Genomic DNA, 24,712 nt, shown 5'->3' on the forward strand with positions numbered 1-24,712 from the left:
ATATGCACACTGTCTGTCCGTGTGTCGAGCTCTACTGATCATGCACAGGGCTGTAGTGTAGGGTCCGGGATCTGCCTAAAAACACTGAACGACGAATCGCGAAGCCAAGCCTGATTCGTAGCAGACTGATCGTAGATCTACTACTTCGTAGGCAAGAAGGGGTGGTGTTTCGCAGTGTGTGACTGTCACTTGTCCTACTCCTACTCCTAGCATAGTGTGCATGTCCTCATTGTTTGAGCTCCCGGCAGTTGCATTGCGGTAGCTCGATTCCTCTTCACGTGCAAGAGGACGGAGCAACGGGAAACTGGATAGACAAGGAAAAGGCCATACACACAAGTTTCAGTCTTCTGCTTGAGGCATCGTCTTGGCATACGCTCGCAGGTCACCAGGATTCTGGAATGGATCTGTCCGCGACTTGAAGAAATAATTATTGCCAATATTGGGCGTATTCCTTCATTCAAAGCAGGGTCTTGTGTTGAAGGAAGGAATTGACATGGTGACAGGCAAACACATGCAGGCAGGCTTGTAACCGGTTCCCGCTACTAACGCGCTAGTTATGTCCCAAAGGTCAACCGTAACGATGGATGAAAGGTAGGTGCGCTGCCGACGTTTCCTCAGACCCTAGCACTATTTTGGTTTCACGAGTGCTACATTGTACTACATGATTGTACATGTATCTCCCGGACCTTGAGCGGAAATTTAGGAATTTGAGAACTGCGGCATCTTGCTCTTGCTCAAAAGAGGTTTGCCGTGCTAGAATGGTTGCATGTTGACTGTTGTTATCTTGTGTGCATGTAGCTGCACCTCTATGGTCCAAATTCATTCTCTGGCTAATCGGTTGTGGCATGGGATTATCCCATGATTATCCCATGCCACAACAGCATGTAGCAGCATTGCAATCGTGTTTTGCAAGTGTCAATATCTGAATGCATGGGACATACCATGCAGCACAAGCACAATCACAATGGATTCCTATTTCCAAGAGTTACTGTAACGTCACTGCATGTACATGTATTGTAAAGAACTGGGATAGATACCGTAAAATCGCGGATAAAAGCCGGGCTTATAAGCATATAAGCCGCTTTCTGCATCAGGCTTTAATGCAAACCATGTTTATGCACCGTAGATCTACCACTGACTACCGGTATGGCGGCAGTTTTACTATGCACCGTACATAGCGCATGCACTCTTGACCTACCCGATCCGCGCTTGCATAGAAGCCAGGCTTCTACGCGCGACAGACTTATATGCATTTGACCCGTTTGATTTTCAGGCTTCTATCCACGATGTGCTTGTATGCAAACCCGGCTTTTATCCGCGACTTTACGGTAACTGTTCGGTTATGGCTACAGTAGTACATATAATCGTGTGTGTACGTCCGTGGGTGCATGCATGTGCGTGCATGCCTACGTGCAAGTGTGTGTCACAGTGTGTATGTGTGGGTGTGCGTGTGCGCATGGTATGTGTGTGTGTGTGTGTGTGTGTGTGTGTGTGTGTGTGTGTGCGCGCGCACACGTGCATGCATATAAGTATGCAACGTGGCATACATGTATGGTGTGGGAGCTCGTGGGAACATGCAGTTTGCTTTTGCCGCCACAAGACGGCGTTCACACACTGTTGATGTGCCATGCTTGTTGGTGTTCCACAGTGCGCGCTTTACTGGTCTGCTGCACTCTCTCAGCATGGCGGCCGAGGCAATGGTAAGCATGCATGCGGAAACCCTGGCTTGAACCAGAGAGCCGGGCACGCCAGCACAGACCATGCTAGCCTTGATGGTGAATTGGCGCAGAGCTCAATTCACTGCATGACCCAATGCCCGCAGTGCTACTAGGGCTGCACGGGCCCGGAGCTATCATCCACTCACGAGCCTGTGGTCCAGTTGCCACCAATGTGCATGATAACTTCCTCGCCAATGAACTTATGCCGCATTTTGGTATACCAACATGATACATACCCCCGCCTAACGTGACCGTGATAAGTTTGTGTGCACTTCATGTTGGATATTCTGTGTTTGCACATTGTTTGTAGCCACCTGGCTCTGACAGATTGTTTCAGGAGACAGCACTACTAAGAGAATTCTGGTGAGTGCCTTGGTGTATGCTGCTGCCTATGCTGATTCCATTCCCAGTGATGAGCTGTATTCGGCCCGTCAGTCTGCATAGAATACACCGTGGCATGGCAAGGAAGATCCTCTTTCGAAACTATGGCAATGTTTTGATGGCTTATCATTCCAAAGCTATAAGGGCGCGTTCGAATTGTCTTCATCAACTGTTCTAACAAATTTTATAAAGAGATTAGTTGAAGTGTCCCATTAGAACGGTTTCTATCATTTTAGAGATTTTCAGTGGAATTGTCATGGCGATCAAAAATTTAATAATAATAATAATGGCGATGATGACGTCGGATCAAATCGACCATCTCCACGTACTACGTGACGTAGCTATTCCAAACTCTTCGAAACTAATCCACCTTCCCATCGGATGAGTTTCGAGGAGTTTCGTTTTTCTGAAGAGGCCAATAAGGCCACCTCTTCAGAAAAACGAAGCTCCTCGAAAAGTCAAAGAGTGACAATTCGAACGCGCCCTAATACAGTAGCCATCCGGAGTGTGCACACTAGAGGACCATGGCATACTTCGGCATACGGCACTCGGCTCGTATGGTGGGGACCTTGTACTACTCCTTTCTGTGATTATACTAGCATGAAGTTCGATAGTCTGGCAATCGTTTTCTTTAGCCGCCGCATACTTGTGATGAATTGCATTGCTGTATATGACGTCGGGGCTTATAACATGTATCATCATTGTTCTGCTATCCTCACTGGCCAACCCCAGCCATCTATACAGCAATGTGAAGGACTTCAACTCGCATCAGTTCCAGCAGCAGTTCCCGGAAGTAAGGCTACGATTGCAAAAGCTGTACATGTATGCATGCATATTGATGCATTCATGCATTGTAGTGACTGGTGAGCACCTTTGCAGCAATACCTTGCATGTTGGTAATTGGCGTTTTGAATACTTAGTGTCCTGGATGAACGAAGACATCAGGAACAGAGCTGTTGTAAGGCAGTAACAGGTATAGTAGAAAACATGGGAATGCAGAAGGACAATGGAATACTGTAACACCTTCAGCAATAGACATAGTTTCGTTAGGGAGTAGGTGGTTAGCAACCGCTCATGGTTAAACACGTCTCCAGGCTGTATTATAATTATATACTCGAAAGTGTGTAGTTTGCTAACCATCTTTTCTTCCTCTGTTAACCGATATTGTCTGTGTGGTATCAGCTGAATGGAATATGTTTCTTTCTAGGAAGTGTACAACAATAATAGCGGGCCCATTATGTTCCAGCTTAATGTGAAGGTAGACCTCTGAGATTTTATAGCAAACATAGCAAGCATTGAAGCCTGTGTTTGTTCATTGCTTATCCCTGTCTTTTCCTCTGTGTGCATGTGCATGTGTGTGTGTGTGTGTGTGTGTGTGTGTGTGTGTGTGTGTGTGTGTGTGTGTGTGTGTGTTCCATGCAGGTTCTCCGCATGCTTACCATCAACCGCTTGCTAAAGGCGTAGGTAGTCCTAGTCCTTGCTCCTGATTCATTGCCCCGCTCCACAAGCTTTGCACATGCTGAGTGTATTATGAACTTACTACCTTGCTACCCTGCCGCCGAGCAGTGTTGTCACACAGGGGGGGGGGGGGGGGGGATGCAATCACGTGTCGCAGAGAACCACTAGAGCTAGTACTAACATGTGCCATTCCCAGTTGAACTTGGATAGAGAAACCACCTGTGAATGGGGATCACGTTTCCATTCCTAGCTTTGACAGGATTCACTGTACATATACCATCGTGGACAGGTATTTCTAGAACCGGGCACATCACAATTTGGCGAAGTTACCATGAATATCCGAAATGTATGCAAAACTAACTTTAACACTTGAATGGACGTGCGTTCACGGATCTGCTTGATCTTTTGCAGGCCTCGGTGCGGCACCCGGTGGTCCGTCTGCAAGATATTGGTGCCATTGGCATTGGTGCATAGAGCTGTGCATGACAAATTCCTGTAGAATTCTGGTAGTGATAAGATGTGTACCCATGGCATGGGCAACAGGGAAGTGCACTTAGCAATAGTATCCGAGTTGCTTCTTTCTTAACCTAACATGACACTTCAGTGTGGATCCGCAATGCACACGTCACGCTCCGGCGGAGGTCTATATTAAGTGAGAGTGCATCTCTTCAGAGTAGGTACTGAGTGAGTTCCGGTGTACATGTACATCTCTTGATCTGTCATTTATCTTTGCAGGGAATGGGTCACCGGCGTGGATCATGAATATCTGGTACCATACCTACAGGTGCTGCGCATCTTGCTGCGAGACAAGTCGCTAAAGGTATGCCACATAAATACATGTATTACAGTGTAGCAGTAGAGTTGAAGCAGGTAATTGGTACCACATGGTCTGTATCTTAGTCCTTTGGTCATTGTGATCATGATTGATATCACCGTCATTTTTATCATCGGTGAATGTCTCCACTATGCAGCTATCAGTTGCCTCGAGCAAAACCGATCCATTTTGTTGCGAACATCTGCGCACTGTGAATGGGATTTGCTCGTCACCATCTGTGTGTGTGTGTGTGTGTGTGTGTGTGTGTGTGTGTGTGTGTGTGTGTGTGTGTGTGTGTGTGGTGTGTGTGCGTGTGTGTGTGTGTGTGTGTGTGTGTGTTGGCAGAAAGTCTTCACTAATGCATCTGGTGTTGCCGCGCTGTGCATGGTAAGGCAGGGGTGTCGGAACCGGTGCGGCAGGTCCGGCCAAAGCCGCACCAATGATTTCATCTTGTGACTTTTGAAGCAATGAAATATGGGCTCTTTGGATCCAATTTCCCTAAAATGTTCCCGCGGGGATCCCCGGACCCCAACCTACTCATGCAGCCGCACCAATGTTGAATACCGTCTGACGCCTCTGTAAGGCATCCCCACTGCACTGCACTGTGCATGGTAAAGTCTCCCTGCTCCATTCATGCAGTGACAATCAAACGCGTGACTGAACTTTTTCAGTGCGCTTGCATTAAGTGAACGATGTGTGGGGATTAGGTTTGCAGACCCAATTGTATTGTAGACTTCGTGCGGGAAGATGTATCAGTGTGTAAGTTAGATGGTATGAGCAGTGAACCCGTCCGTGTAGGTTCCCTGCTAGCCTGGATTCATTGACCCTATGTGGTGCATAGCACACTTCCTATGGGACTGGTCTGCTCCATACTTTGAGTAACTGCTGGGCACACCTTTGGTATAGCATTCAGTCCTCTCCGTTCTTGCTTTCTTTACCGTCAAAGCAGGTTTAGACGGTTCTGAAAACTGTCCGGCGACTAAAGCCTGACCGGTGGCTAAGTCCTTGAATTGTGTGTGTCAATGTTTGGTGCATGTATAGATCATGAACGAGCTAACACAGATCTACATGGAAGGACGGGAAGGTGCACCGACAGCCCTGGCAATATTCGAAGCTGGCAGTAAGTTTGTACCGCGTATACCATAACGCACTCTTTAGGAGCAACAGCGTGGGGCTTTGACCTACAAAGGCACCCCGCGTTACGTGTTGATAGGGTCATCGTGCCATCTTCATGGGCGATCGTTGTGGTTTGGTTAATTGTCATCGTCGTTTTCTTCATTATATCATTGTCGCTGTTGTTGATATTGCCGGTGTCGTTTTGCACTAAGGTGGCTTTATGAAGCTTGTCAGCGAGCCAGCTGCTTACAAGGTTCTGACCCAGAACAAGTACCCACAGGTAGGCATTCTTGGTTGGTTTCCTGCCAGCAATCCTTGCTTCATACATGCACGGTACTCAATCTGCAGACAGAACTGTTTCGTCCTTGGTGGACTCGTCAGCGCAGCACAGAGAAAATGAAGCCGAACCTGATACATAGGAATGAAAAATAAACACAGTACTTGCATGCAGGGTATTCACTAGTGGCCCGAGGATGAGGTGTTGCTTGCTACATTTTCAATTTCCCGGGTTCAGGCTGCACGAAACCTACGTCACAATATGATTTACGGTACGTCTGATCTGTTCCATTCCCTAAAGGAGCAATCCGGCCATCACACTCGCATCACACTCAATCAGTCCCTGTCTCTGCCTGCCATTTTGTTTTCAATGTCCTGTACACTCTCCTCTCTAGATCATCTCTCGTCTCCTGCGGGTGGATGAGGAACGAATGCAGCGTGTTGGCCTGAAGTGTATATGTGCTTTTCTGACCATGTAAGAGTGAAAGAAAGGTCTGTACCTTGCATGCTTAATGATATGGAGACTTCACTCGGATAGATGTGTCCATGTTCTTAAGTGGGTACCTGAGGTAGCGCCTGATAAAGTAATGACTGTTAATTGGGTGTCCCCCCCCCCCCCCAACACATACACACGCACTCGAACGCATGTGCTTGCACACTTCTGCCACCACACTCGTTAGAGGTGTACAGAAGCCTTTTAAAAGGCAACTGCAAACCTCTAAAAATTATGGTCCATGCTACCATCGAGAGCATTTGGTGGGTCTCTGGGCCTTGCTGGGCCTAGCTGCAGTGTTGCACTGTACCATCAGGCCAAGTAACAGCCTACACGTGAGATGCATATCCGATCATGGACTGATCGATGTGCTATTGGTTCACACCTGTTTCAGGAAACGTGCTATCCTTCATTTCATCGGGCTAGACTGTGTGGTGGACCTGCTGAACATTCTGGAGCGCTGTCCCAATCAAGAATCCAAGCGGTAGGTCTGAACAATTTAGAAAAGGTTTAAAAACCATACATTTGATCGTAGAGATGGAGGCATGATTTCAAGCACCAGACACAACATGAGGAGGGCGCTATGAACAGCACCGCACACATAAAGCTAGCACCTTTACACCCATCATCACTGATGCATTAATTCTCTCCATACAGCTAACCCTTATCAATGGTCGTATACGTGAGCGAAGTTATGTTCATTCGTGATAGGCGTCCCAGGCACTGTAATAGGGACTGTGGCTAGAGACTGCTGAGGACAATGTGAAGTGTGTTGGTGTGATAAATAGACTTTGACCGAGTTGGTCATGATACGACACACTTGATGGCACAAAAGTCATGTGTTTCATATGTACGTGTTAGCTTGTTGCATGGCGCTTCGCACTGAGCAATGACGGTGTCTTCAACTTGGTTATTACACTTGCCGCTCCAGCTCCACACGACCATGTATTTCACGCTGATAACCACACACAGACACAGCGCTGCACTTCTCCCCCTCTCGCCCTCTTCACCAGCCCTCTTACGCTCCACGCCTCAGTACATTACATCCTACTTGAAGAAGTAGCTGACACTTTTCTCTGTCACCATTCATTGCTCCATTAGTCTTCCGCCATAGTTTATCTTTTACATCTCTTGTTTGATTGCACGCTGCCGTAATGGTAGGGTAGGCCCGAAAATTGGTGCCAGGAGAAAAGAGTACCGTATTTTTTGGAGTATAGTGCGCACCTTTGTATAACGCGCACCCCCAATCTTCATTGGGGTGCGCACTTCAATCTTCATTGAAGTACATGCATTTCATATTCGGAGCATAGTGCGCACCTGCGATTTAGGGCCTAAAATAGCACATCTAAAGTGCGCACTATACTCCGGAAAATACGGTATATTCACAGCAAAGAGACCATTGACCGTGTGTTCAGCCCGATTACTGACCAATGAGTAAATGGCTGTGGTGGAGTGTGCGAGTTCATCAAGCATTGATGCGGTATTTGTGTTCACACAACTGGCAGACTAGATTAAAGAGCATGCCTGAGTGTGGTAGAAATAGTTGTCGGGGTAATCCATTCTGCTTGTTTGTTGAGCGGGATGCTTTCTTGTCCTTCCTCCTCTTTTTGTGTTTAGACTTGCGGCCCAGGTTGTGTTACACTTTGCTGGAAATGACGGCGGTCGTCAAGATCTTCTTGAAAGTGATGCCCTGTCCATCATTGCGCCGTGAGTTCAAGAGGAGCCTACAGACTAGATTAGAGTCTTGCTAAGTCATGATCAGATTCTGTGCCTTGAAGGTACAATTCAGGATTGTGGGTAACTGTGTGGATGTCGTATTTTAACATGTCCAGAGAGTGCTCGCCGAATGCACAGTATACTTTTGAATGACCTTACGTTATAAATATGCATTGAAGCGTTCTCCAGGAGTCCCAGGTTGAGATTCGCCTCTTGTCTCTCTGTGTCGCGTGATCTTTGACTTTTTTCAACAGGGAGCTGGACTGCAAAGATGCCAAAACCTTGCAGTGCTTGGTAAGGAAAGCAAGATGTATAATTGGAATACCATGCTTCAGTCTCAGGCTGCTGGCCGCTATGTATAGTCCGAGACTGGGGTACAGCACACACTTCTGCTTGCTAGTAGGAGCTGTAAGTGCAGCCGCTTACCTTTGGAATACTCATTGTGACAGCATACATGTCCCACTTTGTTCCATTCCCATCCAGGTCTACACCATTCACAAGCTGGCAAGTTGTGACAAAGCTGTTCTGGACGAGTTCCGTATGATTGGCGGCATCCAGACTCTTGTGGACTGTCTCAGGTCAGAGCTCTGTAGAATATTTATGAAGCAGTTTAGAATTGCATTGTGTACCCCGTGTAGCTCTTCCAGCAGTCACCATCTTCTCACGCATCCCAGCTCAAAGTGAATTATTGCTGGCTCCTGTGCAGTTTGAGGTTCCTGATTGCAACTAACTTTGATGTATGCTTTAACTTAGCCCTCTCTTATTCGGGCATTTTTGGAGTCGTGGAATGTTCAAGAGTGACAATAACTCTCCGGACCTTCCCTGTCACAGTAAATGTGCATATCATTCAAGTTTTCTGGTCCTGGGGGTTCGTCTTACCCGAGTTTCACCTTAGTATTTAACACTTGAAATTAACAGTAATGCTGACGGCTCCCAGAAAGGTGCCCGGAACAGGGAGGTTACCGGATGTGGGAGGGTTGAGTGTGCTGGCAGTTTCTATTGGTAAGCATGCTGTCATAAGTAGTTGTTAGATTCACTAGGAAAACTGCTCAGTCTCTGCTCCTCCCGGGTCCTTCATCTACAGAGTGCTTAACGGTGGTGAGCCCCGCTGTACTGGCAGCAGGGATGAATCACCTACAGGAGCGAGTGCACCCATGACAGCCTCTCCAACTGATAACCCATATCCTCCTGCAGCCAGTGTCCCCGGCTATGGTGCAAGCCGTCCAAACTCAGCAGAAACTGAGAAACCCAAAGCAATTCCGTTCAAGGCAAGTTTCTCCTATGGCCAAGTTATGCCTCCTGTCTTTGTACCTACCTGTACATAATGCTGTCCTAACAAGGGCATCCATCATACGGAAATGCTACAGATTATAATTGCGCTGTGTGTGTGTGTGTGTGTGTGTGCGCGCGCGCGCGCGCGCGTGCGTGCGTGCGTGTGTGTGTGTGTGGGGGGGGGGGGGGGTCAGCAGGCTGTGTGAATTTGTGATCACGGTTTGATCCCGTAGCCTGTTCTCCTTTGCCTGTCGCAGTGCACATTCTGTGCGGAGGAGATCGTGGATTGCCAACGCTACATCTGTTCCCTCTGCATTGTGCTGACACGCGATGACCATAACTCTCGTGTACTCATTGATGTAAGTGGCACAGGACATCATACGGTAGTGGAGCCAAGGATTCCTTTGCACCGTGCATCATCCAGCTAGTGCTCTGCTCGACAGGAATTGCATGCACAACCTTACACTAGTGATACCCTTGCACTACTGTAATAAGAATTCCAACGGTCAGCTTAGCAGTAGTGGAGTGGATGTGAAAACAATTCACGGTTTGCTTGAGACGCGGCTGGAGGCCGAGTTTTCTGCATACGCAGGAACGCCAGCACCCTCTGTGGATGTGAAAGATGCCGCGGTATTTGTAAATGAATACTGGAGTCATGTTCCTTATGATCATATGAGTTCTTCTTCTTGCTGGTATTGCTTACTGGGAGGGTACCGCACCCTGTGCCGGAGTGTGTGGATGAAGTATGTGTGCCGGCTGTTTGATTGCCAATGTTTGCCTCCTAGGAAGGTGCTGTGTTCCGTTTAGCACAGCTGGTAATACCACCTGGTGATGCATCGCCTGATCTGCAGCGGAACTTTGAGGATCGGCAGGTGTGTAATCTGTCTTCCCCGGAAGTATACCCATATCTGTACAATGCATGATATTACAAGTAGTTTAGTTGCAGTGCTGCAGTTGTTGGTTCAAAGTGCACCGAGTTCTGAAAAGAGCCTACTGTCCCAATGCGGCTCGCTGTAGACTCAGTTGAAAGTATGTTCTCCGCATAAGCAGCGGTCTGTTTCTTGAGATGTTGGTATGACTCTGAATTCCATGTCTGTTATCCAATGGTACAGGCTTCTTATGAGGCGTGCTGTCCTTGTGAGTCTTTCATGTTCCGACTGTGAAGTGTACTAATTTCTCACTATTTTTTTGCCAATTTGGTTTGTTGACTGCAGTATGTGTCACTCGCGGTCTTGAGGTATGTATTTCTAAAAAAAGATTGCAGGAGCTTTCCAAGCGAGATGAGGATGATGTGGAATGTCCTCTTCTTCCTTGGGTTCTTCTAACATAATATTATTGTATGTAATCTCTGACACTCAGATCAAGGATGTGGGGGAGGACTCCTCCCTCCTGATAAGGGACTACTCTCTCCTGATATGGGACTCCTCCCTCCTGATAAGGGACTCCTCTATCCTCATAAGGGACTCATCCCTCCTGATATGGGACTCCTCCCCCTGACGAGAGTACTTGAAGTACAAGACTCGGGCTTGAATAAATGTGATTTGTGAGTGGGTTCGAGAATGACACATCAACACACACCTTGGCAAGATAAGACAATTGGCTCCGTGTAAAAGTGTGTTAATACAGTGAAACCTGTGTAAGACGACCGCTTAAGGGACCTTCAAAACGTGGTCTCTGTTACCAGGTGGTCTGCTTAACCAGGCGTCGTTTGACTGGAAATAGCATCCATTGGTCCTGATTTCAGTAGTCTTTAGGAAAGGTGGTCGCCTTATCCGAGTGATCGCATTGGCATGTTTTACTGTGTGTGATATTGGCGTGTTTCCCTTCCTATAGGCTGCTGTACTCGGTGGACTATCACAGGAAGAGTTTTATGAGGTGAGTAGAGCCCTGTGTGGGATGACAACTGCACGATTATGCGATGCGTGGGTGCAGCCCTGCTGGATGCATACACACACACACACACAACCAAAGACCGAAACATGCGATGCAGCATTGGCAACAACAGCACTTGAAAGAGTACCCGGGGTGGTCATTCATGTTTGGCTTAAAGCTCCAGTACGGCCCTGTATACACTTGAACGGGTAGGTATGAAAATTACTGAAATCAGACTGCTCATACATGTAGTCAGCATCTCTCCTACTTACTTGCAGTACACCTATACACCGGGCGGTAGCACCCGGTCCTGCCAGTGCGGCTACCGCTGGATCTTATTCCGAAAACGTTGACCCACCCAAATCGTACAAGACGGTGTTTTTCGCCTATACTGTTTTTTCCAGTTTTCTAGTATCCCATTAAGCCAGACCACCTGGAATTTGGGTCACTATAGCCCTGATGTACTTCCGGGACACTGTACATCTAGCAATGAGATAGGCTTGGCTACCCACTATGTTAGTACAGATGTGATAAGATTCTACTGCACTGCTGATATTCAGGCCAGCAGCACCCATCTGTACGGTACGTTCCTTTGCAGCAAATGTGCCGACTGATTTAAATCTGGCCGGAGTCGGATAAATTGCTTTTGCCCTGGCTTGCTTTTGGTCTAGGTTGTTTGGCAATGTTCTATTCGAGTGGTTTGTGGATGTTGGGAATTTCAAGCGCGAGTCCAAATACTACAAGCCTCTGCTGGAGAATCTCCGGAAACTGCCAGTAAGTGCATAATGATGTTGAATGTGACTTAATGAACCGGCAAAGGTGATCTTGAAAGTACATGTACTATTGAAAAATGGGAAAAGAGGAGAGGCTATTTCTCACTGTGCATCTCTTTTTGATGATAGAGGCTGCTGCGCTAAATCCTCTCGGTGACATATTCTAATCATGTACATGTATACCTTCCAGCCGTGTGCTCTTCTTCGTCTACTGTCTACTGTGCGTGTGTCAGGTGGCAGAATTGGCTGCATTGAGACAGCAGATGGCAGCTGAGGGCGACGTCAAGGAGCGCCACATTGCCGAGTATAAGGTCCTGGACGAGTTAGGAGCGGGTTCATTCGGAACGGTCATGCGCGTCCAGGACACAAACACTGGGAAATTTTATGCTTTAAAGGAGGTGAGTATAGCCGGCAATTCATAACTTTCACATGCACATTTGCCGGTCCTGCTTCTATAGGGCACAGTTGCTTTATGACAATCACTACGTTGTACTCATGCATACTTGCACACCCTTTGATGCCAATCACTGCAATGTTCTCATATGTGCTTGCTACACAACCTTTATGCCAATCACTGCAATGTTCTCATATGTGCTTGCTCCGCTACAGCTTCACTTTTCCCGTAACGTGGGTAAGTTTGGCAGCTCAGATGAGGAGAAACGCAAGGTGGTGAAGGAGTACATTGCCGAAGTCGGTGTTGTCAGTGCTGAGGTATGTGGAGTCACAACTATTGCACGTACAAGTGAATATTAATCAAGCACATGCCAAATAGTGAGGGAAGCAGATAGCAATTGGGTGCACTCATTAAAGCCATCAGTGCATGGATCCTAGTGGAACGGTGTTGGCACGGGTCTTTGGTCAAGCGCTTGCCCTTTAGTCGCCGTATCTTGTTCAAAGAGGAGGTTTGTTTACAGCCTGTCCCACGCATTGCCGCTACCAGCCGCAATCTGTCATTGAGGCTAGATAGCTCTGCTAACATTGTTTGCGAAGCTTCTAGCAACTGCAATTCTGTGATACTGCTATTGTATTTCGACAGCTCTCCCACAAGAATGTGGTCCGCTACTATAAAGCCTTTCAGAAAGGTAAGCCGGACATCTACACAATTTATATTGTCATCATCATCATCTGCGTTGCCGAAAAAATAATAAAAGTAAAATTTTAAAAATAATAATAAACGGCATTATGCAGCTGTGTAAGCAGTAGATGCACAATTTATATTGTAGCTATGCATATTTACATGTACAGTCAACTCCGCGTATAACGACACTCGGCGGGGCATCAGAAAAGTGTCCTTATTCGCGAAGTGTCGTTATACCCGAAGTCTCATTATATGTATTACAGTTGGAAGGGACTTTGCTCTGGGCATGGAAATGCTGTCGTTATTCACGTTATATCCGCAGTCGTTATCGGCGAAGTTGACTGTATGCGTCGTACGAGTATGTACACTTCACAGTTAGTTCCATTTCGAGAGAAACCTCAGTAAGCTATTGCACTGGATATCGTTGCCTGATGATTGCGAAAGCATTGCACTTTAAGTAGCGACAAACACGCCTTGATTGCCCTTGTTGTCCTGTGTATTACGCTCTGCCTCCGCCGTGGTGTTGAGCACTGTCAGCACACTGGGTGCATCCTCCGGGGTGCTATTTACAAAACGAGATGTGCGATTCTTCCATGCTTTGCGGACTTCTATGCTTTGCGGCTCTCCATAGTTTATGGTCTTTCATTCTTTTTTTGTGGTATTCACGCTTTGCGGTCTTCATTGCTCTGCGGTCTTCTAGGCGAACACCTTTTCGTCGTAATGAAGCTGATTGACGGCCCCACTCTAGGAAAGGCCATTGGTCAGATGAAGGAGAAGTGTGAGAAGTTTGGTGACGATCGGATAACGAACATCACACTTCAAGTAATGGCTGTGTGTGTGTGTATGTGTGTGTGTGTGTGTGTGTGTGTGTGTGTGTGTGTGTGTGTGTGTGTGTGTGTGTGCGTGCGTGTGTGTGTGTTTGCATGCGTACATGTGTACATGTGTGCGTGCACGCATGCGAGCATGTATGTATCACTTATCAGTAATGCATTTATGGATGACTGTGCTGCTGCTGCCGCTGGAATCATGCTGTGGTATGCTGAGAAGATGCAGTCATTCATGTGCAGAGTCCAAGTGTGAACTCAGCCTCCGTGCTGTTTGGTTGGTCATTATATTCTCTCCACCACCACAGCTCGTATCTGCACTTTACTATGTGCACAAGACGAAACGGATGATTCATCGCGATATCAAACCAGCCAATGTCATGCTTGGGCAGAATGATCACATCACACTCAGTAAGCCTCAGTTGTAATGTCATTTCGATATACACCGTACTGTAGGTTACTTGACATATTCAGTCCAATCTCCTATAAGCCTATCTAATATAGCATCATTTCACCATATTTCCAAATGTATAATGTGTTAGCGTCGCGTCTGTTGCAATCCGCACACGGGTAATCATGACCTACATGCGATGTCAGTTGTTTATTCATCACTTAATGCCGCCCTTGCTTTCCTCTGTGAAACCTATTTTTTGCGTATGTGGAGGCTAGGTGGCAGCGTTACTGCCGCTGGTGCAAACACGGAAGAATTTCGTACTTATTCTACTGTGTACTGCGATGCATTGTTCTGTCTGTCTCCTCGGACGTACAGCTGACTTTGGACTGGCCCAGTGCAAGCCAAGCGACTCCAGCATACTGTCAACGGCAGTGGGAACACTTATGTATCAAAGGTCAGTTCATCAGTACACTATGGTGTGTTGGTGAAGCAGTTAGTGTTCCGCTCAATTGCCGCTCTGAGATTGTTTTCCAGTGTACGTGAATACTAAAAGAATGTCTGCTGATGTTCGGAGATTTAAGCAGGATTCACAGAAGCATTTTTGCGATGCGAAGCGTGATGCGACATCGGTGAAACCGGGAAATCCCCGAATCGCATCCACCGCATAGCTCACACAACCGTCGCAACTGGCCCATCGCAGAAGTTGAGATACATGTGAGCAATGCAATGCGATATACGATTTTGACCTTTTTGCAGCAAGATTGTACAGGCGAACAATGCAATGCGATATACGTTTTTGACCTTTTTTTTGCAGCAAGATTGTACAGAAGGTTTAAGAGTTGCTTGTAGATTTGTAAACGTACCAGGCCACGTGAATACCATGGTAAGGAACTCAACTGCATTGCACTTCGCTCTGAATCAGCAAGACGTCACATCGCGGACTTCTTCTGGAAATGGTATTTCGCAAGTTTGCATCGCACGCTGCCGTCGCAAATCGCATCGCATCGCGCATCGCATCGTAGAAAGCCTCTGTGAATCCCGCTTTATAGTGGTCCAACGGCGTTAAAACAACCATGTTAGCAATGTTGTCGAGAGGTTGAAGCCTCATCTAACAATTTCTATAATGTTAGTCACCAGGTTCCTCCTTACACTCAACGTTAAGCCGGGGAGTTCTTGTGTTTTGTCTTTATGTATAAATCGAACTGAATGATTTCAGATCATTTCTTTGTACGGCCTGAAAGTCGAATCACGTAAAAATTGCTTGCCGCTGGAGGGGTGGAGAGTGCAGGGTGTAATACACCCCCAGCATGCCGGTATTGCATTGCTTGTTGTGATCCCCGCCGGCCGGGAAGAGACCACACAGTTTGGTTGTTGAATTGGGAGATTGTTCTAGTTGCTATCCATTCACGGCTTACGACCGTGCAGTCGCCTTGTCAGACATGTTGACGTGTTTGTGGCTAGTTGATCCTTGGATGCGTGGCTGATGATCTGGTTTCGGTCCTGTGCTGATCCTGTGCTGATCCTGTACAGTCCGGAAGTCATGAAGAGCGAGCGGTACACAGATAAGACGGACATCTGGGCGGTCGGCTGCCTGATCTATCAGATGGTGACTCTGGAGCCTCCATTTCATCACGAAAACAACTTTGTCCTGATGCAGAAGGTCAGCGCAGGGCAGTGTGGGCTCACAACATGATGATTGTTGAAAACTGAACTGCACTGATTCAAGCATGCTTTTTAGTGTACAGAACTTGAATCTAACTCAGACAAGCCTGAATACATCCTAGTGCTAACCCTGGGGCATAGGTGCCGGCACACTGATGAGATAATAATCTGGAATATACTTCAAAGTAGCACTCTATGAATTAGTTCCACCTCCAGCACATTGCTTACCCATCAAGTACAATCAGGGAGTCACTCCCTGAGACTGAGTACAATGTTCAAGTAGCACTCTGTGCAGTTATAATGATGTTGACCTTTGACCTCTGACCTTTGACCTTTCTCTCTGACCCCATGACCTATGATCTGTGACCTCTGAACCTTTGTACAGATTGAAGCTGCTGACTATAAGTCAATACCCAAAAGTGCTTGTTCACCAGCCATAACTGATCTTGTGAAGAGGTAGGGACATGGCATAGCTGTACTTGAAGCAAGTCTGGTAAATGTGCACTTGGTTTGGTTTGGAAAGCTCCTTCATTCGCAGGGAGAAGAGAAGAATTTTCAAGTGTGCGGCTTGCCTTGGAATGATCAATGTGTCAAGCCTACAATAACTTTAAGTCCATAACGCTATAGAAGTCGCATTTGCGTGTTATGTACTTTCCGCCATCGAAGTAGTATATGCACGGCTGCTTTGATTGCTGCACTCTGGCTAGGTCACATGTGAGCACAGTTTCATTCCTATCCCTACATGACCTATCCAGTTTTTTCCCGTCCGTTTCCTGGCAAGCTTGAAGGAAGCTAGACCTACAGTCCATTTCAAAACTATAGACGCGTACCTAGGCAAAAACCGTTATGCCAGCATCTATACCACATAAAATCTGTGATCACTTTGTGCATAAATTTTTCCAAATTGGGCGTCTGTTATCCAATCCTTTAGAAACTATATGAGAGTAATTGTGGAGCGATCCTGAGCAATATTCCGAAAACTATTCTCAAAAAGTTCCAGCCAAATTTGAAATATTTCAAAAACCCTACGCGTCTATAGTTTTGAAATGCACTGTAATGGCTGTTGGTCAACCATGTAATTTGCTTCTTGCCTGTGCAGGTGTCTCCAGACTGACCAAGACTTGCGTATAGATGTTGTTGAGGTAAAGGAGACTCTGCTAATGCTGCATGCTGTATGTGACTCTGAAGCAGTTGTGGGTTTCCTAGGTAGATCTACTCGCTGTGTACATATTTCTATTTCAAGCAACACAAACGCATTGTATGTAGCATGCAGTCTACTGGAGTACCGGTTGTGTAATGAGCATATACTAGTACTAGAACATGATTGTAGATGCTGTGCAGAAAGAGTCATGATCATCAGCTCTCAGCACAGGTAGACTGTTTTGAACTGAAAAGCCTGTCCTGCTACGGTCGTATATCTTATACCAGGTTCCTGGCTATTCTGCCTTCCGCTGAACCTGGTAGTGAAAGTCGCTTTGAACTGTGTAAGTCCGTGGAGACCCCTAGTCCAGCTGAATGTGTGCCTGTTGTGTGCCTGTTCTACTATTCATAGTTCTACTCTTGCATCAATAGCGATAGTCATAGAATTTCTTCCATACTTGCATGTGTGCCCGGAAATGTTAAAACCAATACATGCACGAGTCACAGTATGCTGTTGATATCACATCAGCGGTGCAGTTGGTGTTCCGGGTGGCCATCATCGATATTCTTGGTGCCTCTTTTGTTATCTGCAGCTTGGAAGTTTGATAATGGACCCGTTCTTGCAGTGGCACAATGAAACGACTGCACAGATTGACAAGCTGGAGAAACGCCTGGAGAGAGAAACAGAGCTAAGGCACTCGTAAGCATCATTATCCCTATCAAAGTAGTGGCTGCGGCATTGTCGTGAGGCTACAGATTATGATGGGTGCACTTTTGCATTTGTACCTTGTTTGATTCCAACACTTAAATGATGGGCATGGGTGCACACAGTGTGCGAATCTACAGTGCTGCTCACTGAAATCCAGTCGCGTCCCTCAAGTACACGACGGGCGTTGCGCAGCCCCAGACCTGCGAACACTGAGCTGCGAAAAGGTGCAAGGCGCAAACTTGAGTGCCACGACTGGATTTATTGAGCAGGACTGTAGTTGATCGTAAGTTCTGCCGTGATGTACAATTGTACGTGTACAGTGGTAACAACTGAAATCCGACCCCTGATCTGGTTTTCGTACTCGACTCGAGTGCAGCATTGATTCTAGTGATCTCATTTTGCTTGTGTACGAGAAGCGTGTGCCGCTGGGGTTTGGAATGTGAGCGCACCGAGCTGAGGTCGGATTTCAGTTGCCATCACTTGTACGATCACGTGATGGTAGACTTGTTGTAATTACAGCGAATTTGTTGGGAAACGAATGACCTTGGCAACCTGGCTTGCACATCAGACAATCGCTGCCTTGTTCTCGCAAACAGGCTATGATTTGGATGCCAACACACACTAATATCTGCTGTACTGCACGATGGAAGGTACTGGACTATGTGTTCACTGTGTCTGGTGTGCTACTCTATGGCAGTCTTACACAAAGCAAGGCTGAACAGGCTGTCCAGCTTAAGTGGTGGTCGTCGGAGTTCAAGCAGCTGCACTCCCTGAAGGAGTTCTATCAGAAGAAGTCTGAAAGCCTTGAGGAGGTGGTGGCCAGCGTGCCGCACGCCCTGCGGACACAGATTTCAAATCGCACTCCCACCCCTCCCATCAGTGATATGGAGTTTGGACCGTCGCCCGTGAGCCATTCTCGCACGCCGTCAGGTGGCTCCATTGACAGCGTCTTCTCACCAGTCAAGGCTCTAGTTGCTGGGGTAAGCTGATGGTGCTTTCTACTTTATCATCACTCCTGTCAGGCAGCAGCTTGCCGGGTCCCATGTCAGGGAAACAATGATTGCAAGTGTGTAGCCGGGGGCGGGTAGGGTGTAAGCACCCCCTTGAAAGCCATTGGGTGTCTGGAAATTACAGCCGTATTGAACGGTCAGCCTGGAACTTGTGACACTGCCACTGAGCTATGTGTCTAGATTCTACTAGTACACATAACATACTATAGAGAACTTTGAAGCTCCATTGTAGCCTTGTCATCTTCCTCCGACCCGTAGCACACGGACAGTCATCGACTTCCAAATTTTCACCCAGGAAGGCATTGTCATCCATGATGATGCCTTTGTCGGTGAAACTTTGGAAACAATCGTTGTGTGTCGTGATATACTAGTAGTCGAGGACTGCCGGTTCATGTGGACGGTGCGGGTTGGAGGTTAGTGGAGAAGAAACATATAGTATAGATCTTCATAGGTTGAGCATCATAGGTTGAGAGAATGGAAAAGGGTTGAAGATAAAATTGACTGTCACCGCTATAGATCATGTCAATACTAGGTACAACCCAGTCCGGTGATCATGTCAATACTAGGTACAAGCCAGTCCGGTGATCATGTCAATACTAGGTACAACCCAGTCCGGTGATCATGACTGTCAATATACGGTATTGGACAAAGGCTCTACCAGGCCTCACCTCTAATAGCGTGACTGTGTAAGCGGAGATCATCAAGTGTTGTTGGATCGTTTTAAAGACGTTATGCCCTGCCATCCACAGGACGTTCATATCCAGTGCATTGCCACGGCACACAGTTATTCTTACTGCTGTTGACTGGAAGTTGTATCATCGGGCACATGTTAGAGAGTCAGTACATGTACTTATTGATCCTCGGATGCAACTCTTAACTCGTATCTATACATCTTTTCCTTTCTACACTTATTGATCCGTTGTCTTACGGTCATAGTCAACCTCGTTTGTGCAACTCGTTATGCTGTATTTGTGTGTGTGTGTGTGTGTATGTATGTGTGTGTGTATGTGTGTGTGTGTGTGTGTGTGTGTGTGTGTGTGTGTGTGTGTGTGTGTGTGTGTGTGTTGTTATATCTCTCTGTTGAGTGCAGCGTGCAACTACACCACTTTACGGACTATCCTCCTCGCATGTTGAAGGTAAATACTTTAAGTACCGCTCAAGATGCTTCTGAAGATTGATAATATGATTAATATCCATTCCCAGAGACAGATTAGCTGTGTACTCTGAATAGAAAGTTAACCTTTTGTCGAATCTACTATATAGACTACACATATATATCCTCAGAGTACACCCAATGCTGTAGACAGCTAGCTGTTTCGGCCATCTTGGCCTCATCCGTACAGCTACGGACTTTAAGTAAGCCGAACTACCACCGGGAAAAGTGATTTTCTCAAGGCACATGTAGGAATGGGCCCACATCCAGTATTTACAGTGCATATCTGCTGCTATTCCCAACGCGCACACTTGCCTCTTTGTGCCTGTTTGTCGAACTGCTCCGCGTTGTTGTTGTTGTTGTTGTTGTCTTAGCACCGCGTGGTCCATCTCTTCACCGGCGTCCGTCGGGAATAACAACACGAAGTCCATCCGTGTAAGACAGCCGTGTGTGTGTGTGGTGTCAATCGGTTGTGTGTAAATAGACTAGTTTTTTTACCTGTATTACAGGTGCCAGTCCGATTGGAACCTACGTGTAGTATTCAACCTTGCACTGGCTTTCCCATACTGTAGCAGGCAACACACAGCGCGGATAAAACGGCTTGTGTTGCCTCAGTGTATTTGTAAACATTGCCATGCAAAGAGCTGAGATTGGATGCTTTGCATGTGGTGTGCAGTGCGTCGGCCGCAAGTTTGTCTAACGGCCACTACCAGTCTCCAGTATCGGATCATCACAGGCCAAGTGAGTGCACATCCGTATGATAATACTAATAGGGTTATAACCTGGTGGAGGGACAAGCTAAAGAGATGTAGTTCAAACACAACTGTCGGCCTGTTTGACCACTTTTTTCGGTGCTGGATGCATTGAACTTACAAGGCTTTTCCTGCCTACAGAGACTACAAGCAGGCTCTACCTGCATTGCAAAGCCATGATAGGGAAGTACGGCATGAGTGGTTGCTGATACCCGACATGTATGGCTGGAAAAGCAAGACATGAAGACGACCTGTGAATCATATGTAGTGGTTAGCCTGTTTGGAGAAGTGACCAGTAAGGATACATGACGTTGATGTTTGTTGGGAGTTGGGTGGGTGGTGGGGCTGTAGCTCTCTCGTTTGGCTCATAATGTGATTCCAGATGATTGACTGCGCTCCATTGGTATGAAGCAAAGGCAGTATCGGCGAGTGAATCATGTGTACTTCAGGCTTCTCTGACTGTGGTGGCTATTGCGACTGAAGGAGCTGACCTTTAAGGGATTCTGTGTGTGCCAGTACACAGCCATATAATATGTACATAGAGAACTCAGAGTAGAACAATTCAGTTGTTAATGCTCGGTGCTTTTTTGGCAATGGTTTTATAGTGCATGCATGCTGGTGTATAACGTGCTTGCCGCCGGTGAACTTGTATCCATCTGTGTAGAGTCTGGTGGCCTGAATCATTCCGCGAGTGTTGTCTACATTCCACGTGAGCGGCCATTGCAGGGAGCAGATCATGGCTTGGACGTGCTAGAAGTGTTTCAGAGGATGGGAAGAATCCGTGAAGTAAGTACATTATCCGCTCTTCACAGCCGGTGCCCTTTTAAGAACTTTTGTTTCCAATACTTGGGATGTGGCTACATGGTCAGCCCATGGTAACTACTTGCTCATAATGTTCTCGTGTCCCATTTGTCGGGCATATAGTACTGCTACTATACCATACTATTACATTTTTGTTTTTGAGATGATGGAAAAATGGTCCCCATCTGGATGTTACTTGTGCAGCTGCCTCCATCGCCAGGTCTGAATGTACCGCGACGTGTAGTGCATCGTTGCCACCAGGCTTTGCTGCAGCCAATGCCGGCGGTTATGCTACGCGAGGAATTGGAGAAGGTAAGGTCGAGTGAGGCCGAATGGCCCCAGTGACAATTGATATTAAGATCACAAACCATGCCTGTGCTTGGTGTTGTAAAGGGATTCTAAAAAAAATCTAATACCGTATTATCTCTAATATAAGCACAGTCTCCAATAATAGCACGTCTCCAATAATAGAACACCTTGGGGCGGCATTCAAAAAATAAAGTGCTCAGTCTCCATTATAAGCACACTGTGTAAATTCATTATCTTTACCGGCAAAAAAAACCCTGAAATGTGTGTCATACATGAATTTGGCATGGCAACATGCCTCTGAAATGAGGTTGGAATAATAATGGAACAGTCTCCAATAAAGGAACGTCTCCATTAATAGCACGGGGCGGAGGTACATTGAAAAAATAAAGGACCGTGCTTATATTAGAGATAATACGGTAGTATAATCAACATTCATGTGAAGTCTTGGCCAGTGAAATTCAACTTCGCGAATCAAATAGTGCCGGGTGCTTCACAGCCCGAGCCCTACACACACTATTCGGTGCACTCGGATGCAGCACTACTTTATTCATGAGGTGGAATTTCTCTCGCCGGAACTGTACATTCATTCGGATCAGTGTAGCGCTCCATGACCCCGTAATGCCTAGAAACCCGGTCAGCTTCATGAACAGATGGGTGGTCTTTGCAGACAGATTCAAATGCATTTCAAAACATGGTTTACTGCCTGAGGTGGCTACTGGTTTTTGTAGCAATGGGCGAGTATTCAGATCATTGTGGTAGATTGCCGTTCTTGCGTGCATTTCATCTGCAGCTGGCCTATGGCTCCCCGGACGTCCTGGATCTGAATACACTGGCAGAGCACAGTCTCAAACACAAGATGCGAGCACAATCAATGCCAGGTCAGGGTGGTGGGCACGTTGTGTGCATTTGTTTGTCTTGTGAGGGCCGGAGTGGTCACTGTTTGGTGTGTTTGCTATCGGGGAATTCTCCTTCATTCCGTGTGTCCGGCAATGCCAGCATATGTGCAGTGCTAATACAGGGATGCAAACGATGCTCTTTGTAGCTTTCTTGTTTCGTTCAGCCTGGTTTTAACTGCCTGCGTGGCGTTGTGTGAGCAAAATTTAGCACTGCGGTGCCTCAGACAGTTTACCTCTGGTGCTCTGTGATTGTCGACTAATTTCAGAAAACGAGGGTAGAGACGCGGCAGCGACGCCAAACCAAGTGACGTACGGTGATGTACAGGTAGGCCAGCACTGAGTGTTGTGTGCAAGCATGATGTAGTCTTACCACAGAGCACGTGCCCTGTATTGTATGGACCATTCATAGGACACTTTTGTTCGTGGATGGCAGCTGATGACCTACGTGTACATGTAGTTCAATTAACTTGTTCCACCTCTCCCCCTTCCGTCCACGTGTGCTCAGAAAATGATTGATGACCTGCTGCCTCAGGCTATCACAGCCGGGTAAGTACTGTTACTCAGTGGCACGGGCAAGTGTGACTACATGTGCAATGAATGTGTATTCATGTGCGGTGTGTGTGTGTGTGTGTGCCTTGTCCTTACTTCAAAAACGAAATTGAGATGTGAACTTGCTGCTTTTCTCGTGTCGGGATGGCGATGCGCGTTGGAACCGATTGTTCACGTACGCGTAGATTGCCGATGATTAGATGTGCTTTGCACGTGTACATGTAGAACTGTTAACTGTTTGTCTTAGTGTATAGTTTATTATTCCTGGCTTGTACTCATCATGTGTTTTGTCAAGAGCGCAGTGTACGTAGGGCTTGAAAGTTGCGGTTGAAAGTGACGGCGTCAGAAGTCCACTAATAACAACTTCTGGGCTAAATTGGATCCACTCTGCCAATAGTGCAATGCAGCAATTGGTGGGTAGGCCCTCGTATCTCACGCAGGTGTGATTTTTCCCCGTATCAGGAGTGGATCCCCGACCGGGCAAGGGCCTTTTTTATATGCTATGTGCACATCCCTACAAAGTAATAGGGCCTGGCTGCTATCTGATGATGGGTCACCCTACAGTGAAGGAACCCCCGCCCCAATGTGTGTGTGAATGATGACACTGGTTGCAAGAGTCAGCATTGCCATGACTGGGCTGGCTGTGACGTAGCACCTTCTACTTCCAGCACCTTCCACCGGGAGCTTTACTAGTTTTGGTTTATAGTAGCCCCAGGTCATCATGATTAATTCATAGGTTAGTTAGCCCATGATACAGTCGGTTCGGGGCCAAATCGCCATGGGCTTATTCCCCGGGGGAGTTGAACACTCATGTTTATGTCCTCTTGCTTTTGTGTCAGGTCTGTACCGCCGCCAAATCTACCCCAGGCCACCATGAGCAGGCGACTGGAGAAGGAGCCTCTCGTCATGCGACTTGGAAAGCACCCCCTGCCGCCGATAAACGACGAGGAGCCACCTTCTGCTCGCGAGGAGAACCAATGAAGCGAACAAGAAATGTTCCACTCAGGCATGCAACTTTCCTGCTGTTTTTAATCGTGGTCTTTGGTGCCAATCTTGAGGCAAACACGCCTGTATTTTGACCTTGATTGGGGATCACACGAGCACACGAACTGGCATAGTTGTGCTTTTTTTTAAATGACACACATTGAACTAAGTTACTTGATTGAAGGTAACACAATAGTTTCACAAATAATTGCAACAAAGCACAATTACCGTTGCAAAACTTGGTTCCAATCAAGATGAGTCCAGGTCCGTGCAACATTTCCAGCGGGCATTTTCACAAATCCAGTTTGTCATATTTTATTTATTCACAACCGGACAACTCAGTATTTTATACACTTGAATTTTTGAGCAGCTTTCTATTTCTACCCCCCGCCCCAATAACATTCACCGAATAGTACATTATCTTGACTAATATTATAATTACTAGCTTGATGGACAGCCATTTTTCTTCTTCTACAGCACTGGCAGGTGTGCCGAAGAACGAGCAGGCTACCAGGTGCATGATACCCTTATGTAAACAATGGCTCAACTCTTAGAGATAGTT

The 24,712-nt window shown here is 46.8% G+C and overlaps 1 protein-coding gene across 1 annotated transcript; it reads left to right on the forward strand.

Moving 5' to 3' along the window:
• The first annotated feature begins 197 nt into the window (after nucleotides 1-197).
• On the forward strand, nucleotides 198-24,705 carry LOC135804448 (serine/threonine-protein kinase Nek10-like). The gene is made up of 40 exons (XM_065318318.1): nucleotides 198-591; nucleotides 1,649-1,700; nucleotides 2,029-2,081; nucleotides 2,832-2,892; nucleotides 3,522-3,559; nucleotides 4,293-4,377; nucleotides 4,717-4,758; nucleotides 5,413-5,491; nucleotides 5,700-5,767; nucleotides 6,159-6,238; nucleotides 6,651-6,740; nucleotides 7,874-7,963; nucleotides 8,227-8,266; nucleotides 8,456-8,550; nucleotides 9,057-9,240; nucleotides 9,502-9,603; nucleotides 10,030-10,116; nucleotides 10,459-10,481; nucleotides 11,078-11,119; nucleotides 11,788-11,890; nucleotides 12,123-12,287; nucleotides 12,499-12,600; nucleotides 12,926-12,971; nucleotides 13,668-13,789; nucleotides 14,100-14,202; nucleotides 14,561-14,639; nucleotides 15,716-15,845; nucleotides 16,233-16,303; nucleotides 16,947-16,989; nucleotides 17,581-17,687; nucleotides 18,394-18,676; nucleotides 19,797-19,842; nucleotides 20,234-20,294; nucleotides 20,536-20,600; nucleotides 21,276-21,397; nucleotides 21,617-21,724; nucleotides 22,512-22,599; nucleotides 22,884-22,942; nucleotides 23,123-23,163; nucleotides 24,006-24,705. The coding sequence occupies exons 1-40, from the start codon at nucleotides 557-559 to the stop codon at nucleotides 24,145-24,147; spliced, it is 3,432 nt and encodes a 1,143-aa protein (XP_065174390.1). The 5' UTR covers nucleotides 198-556; the 3' UTR covers nucleotides 24,148-24,705.
• The last annotated feature ends 7 nt before the right edge of the window (nucleotides 24,706-24,712 follow it).

Source organism: Sycon ciliatum, chromosome 1 (genome assembly GCF_964019385.1).
Source record: "Sycon ciliatum chromosome 1, ocSycCili1.1, whole genome shotgun sequence".
Lineage (NCBI taxonomy): Eukaryota > Metazoa > Porifera > Calcarea > Leucosolenida > Sycettidae > Sycon > Sycon ciliatum.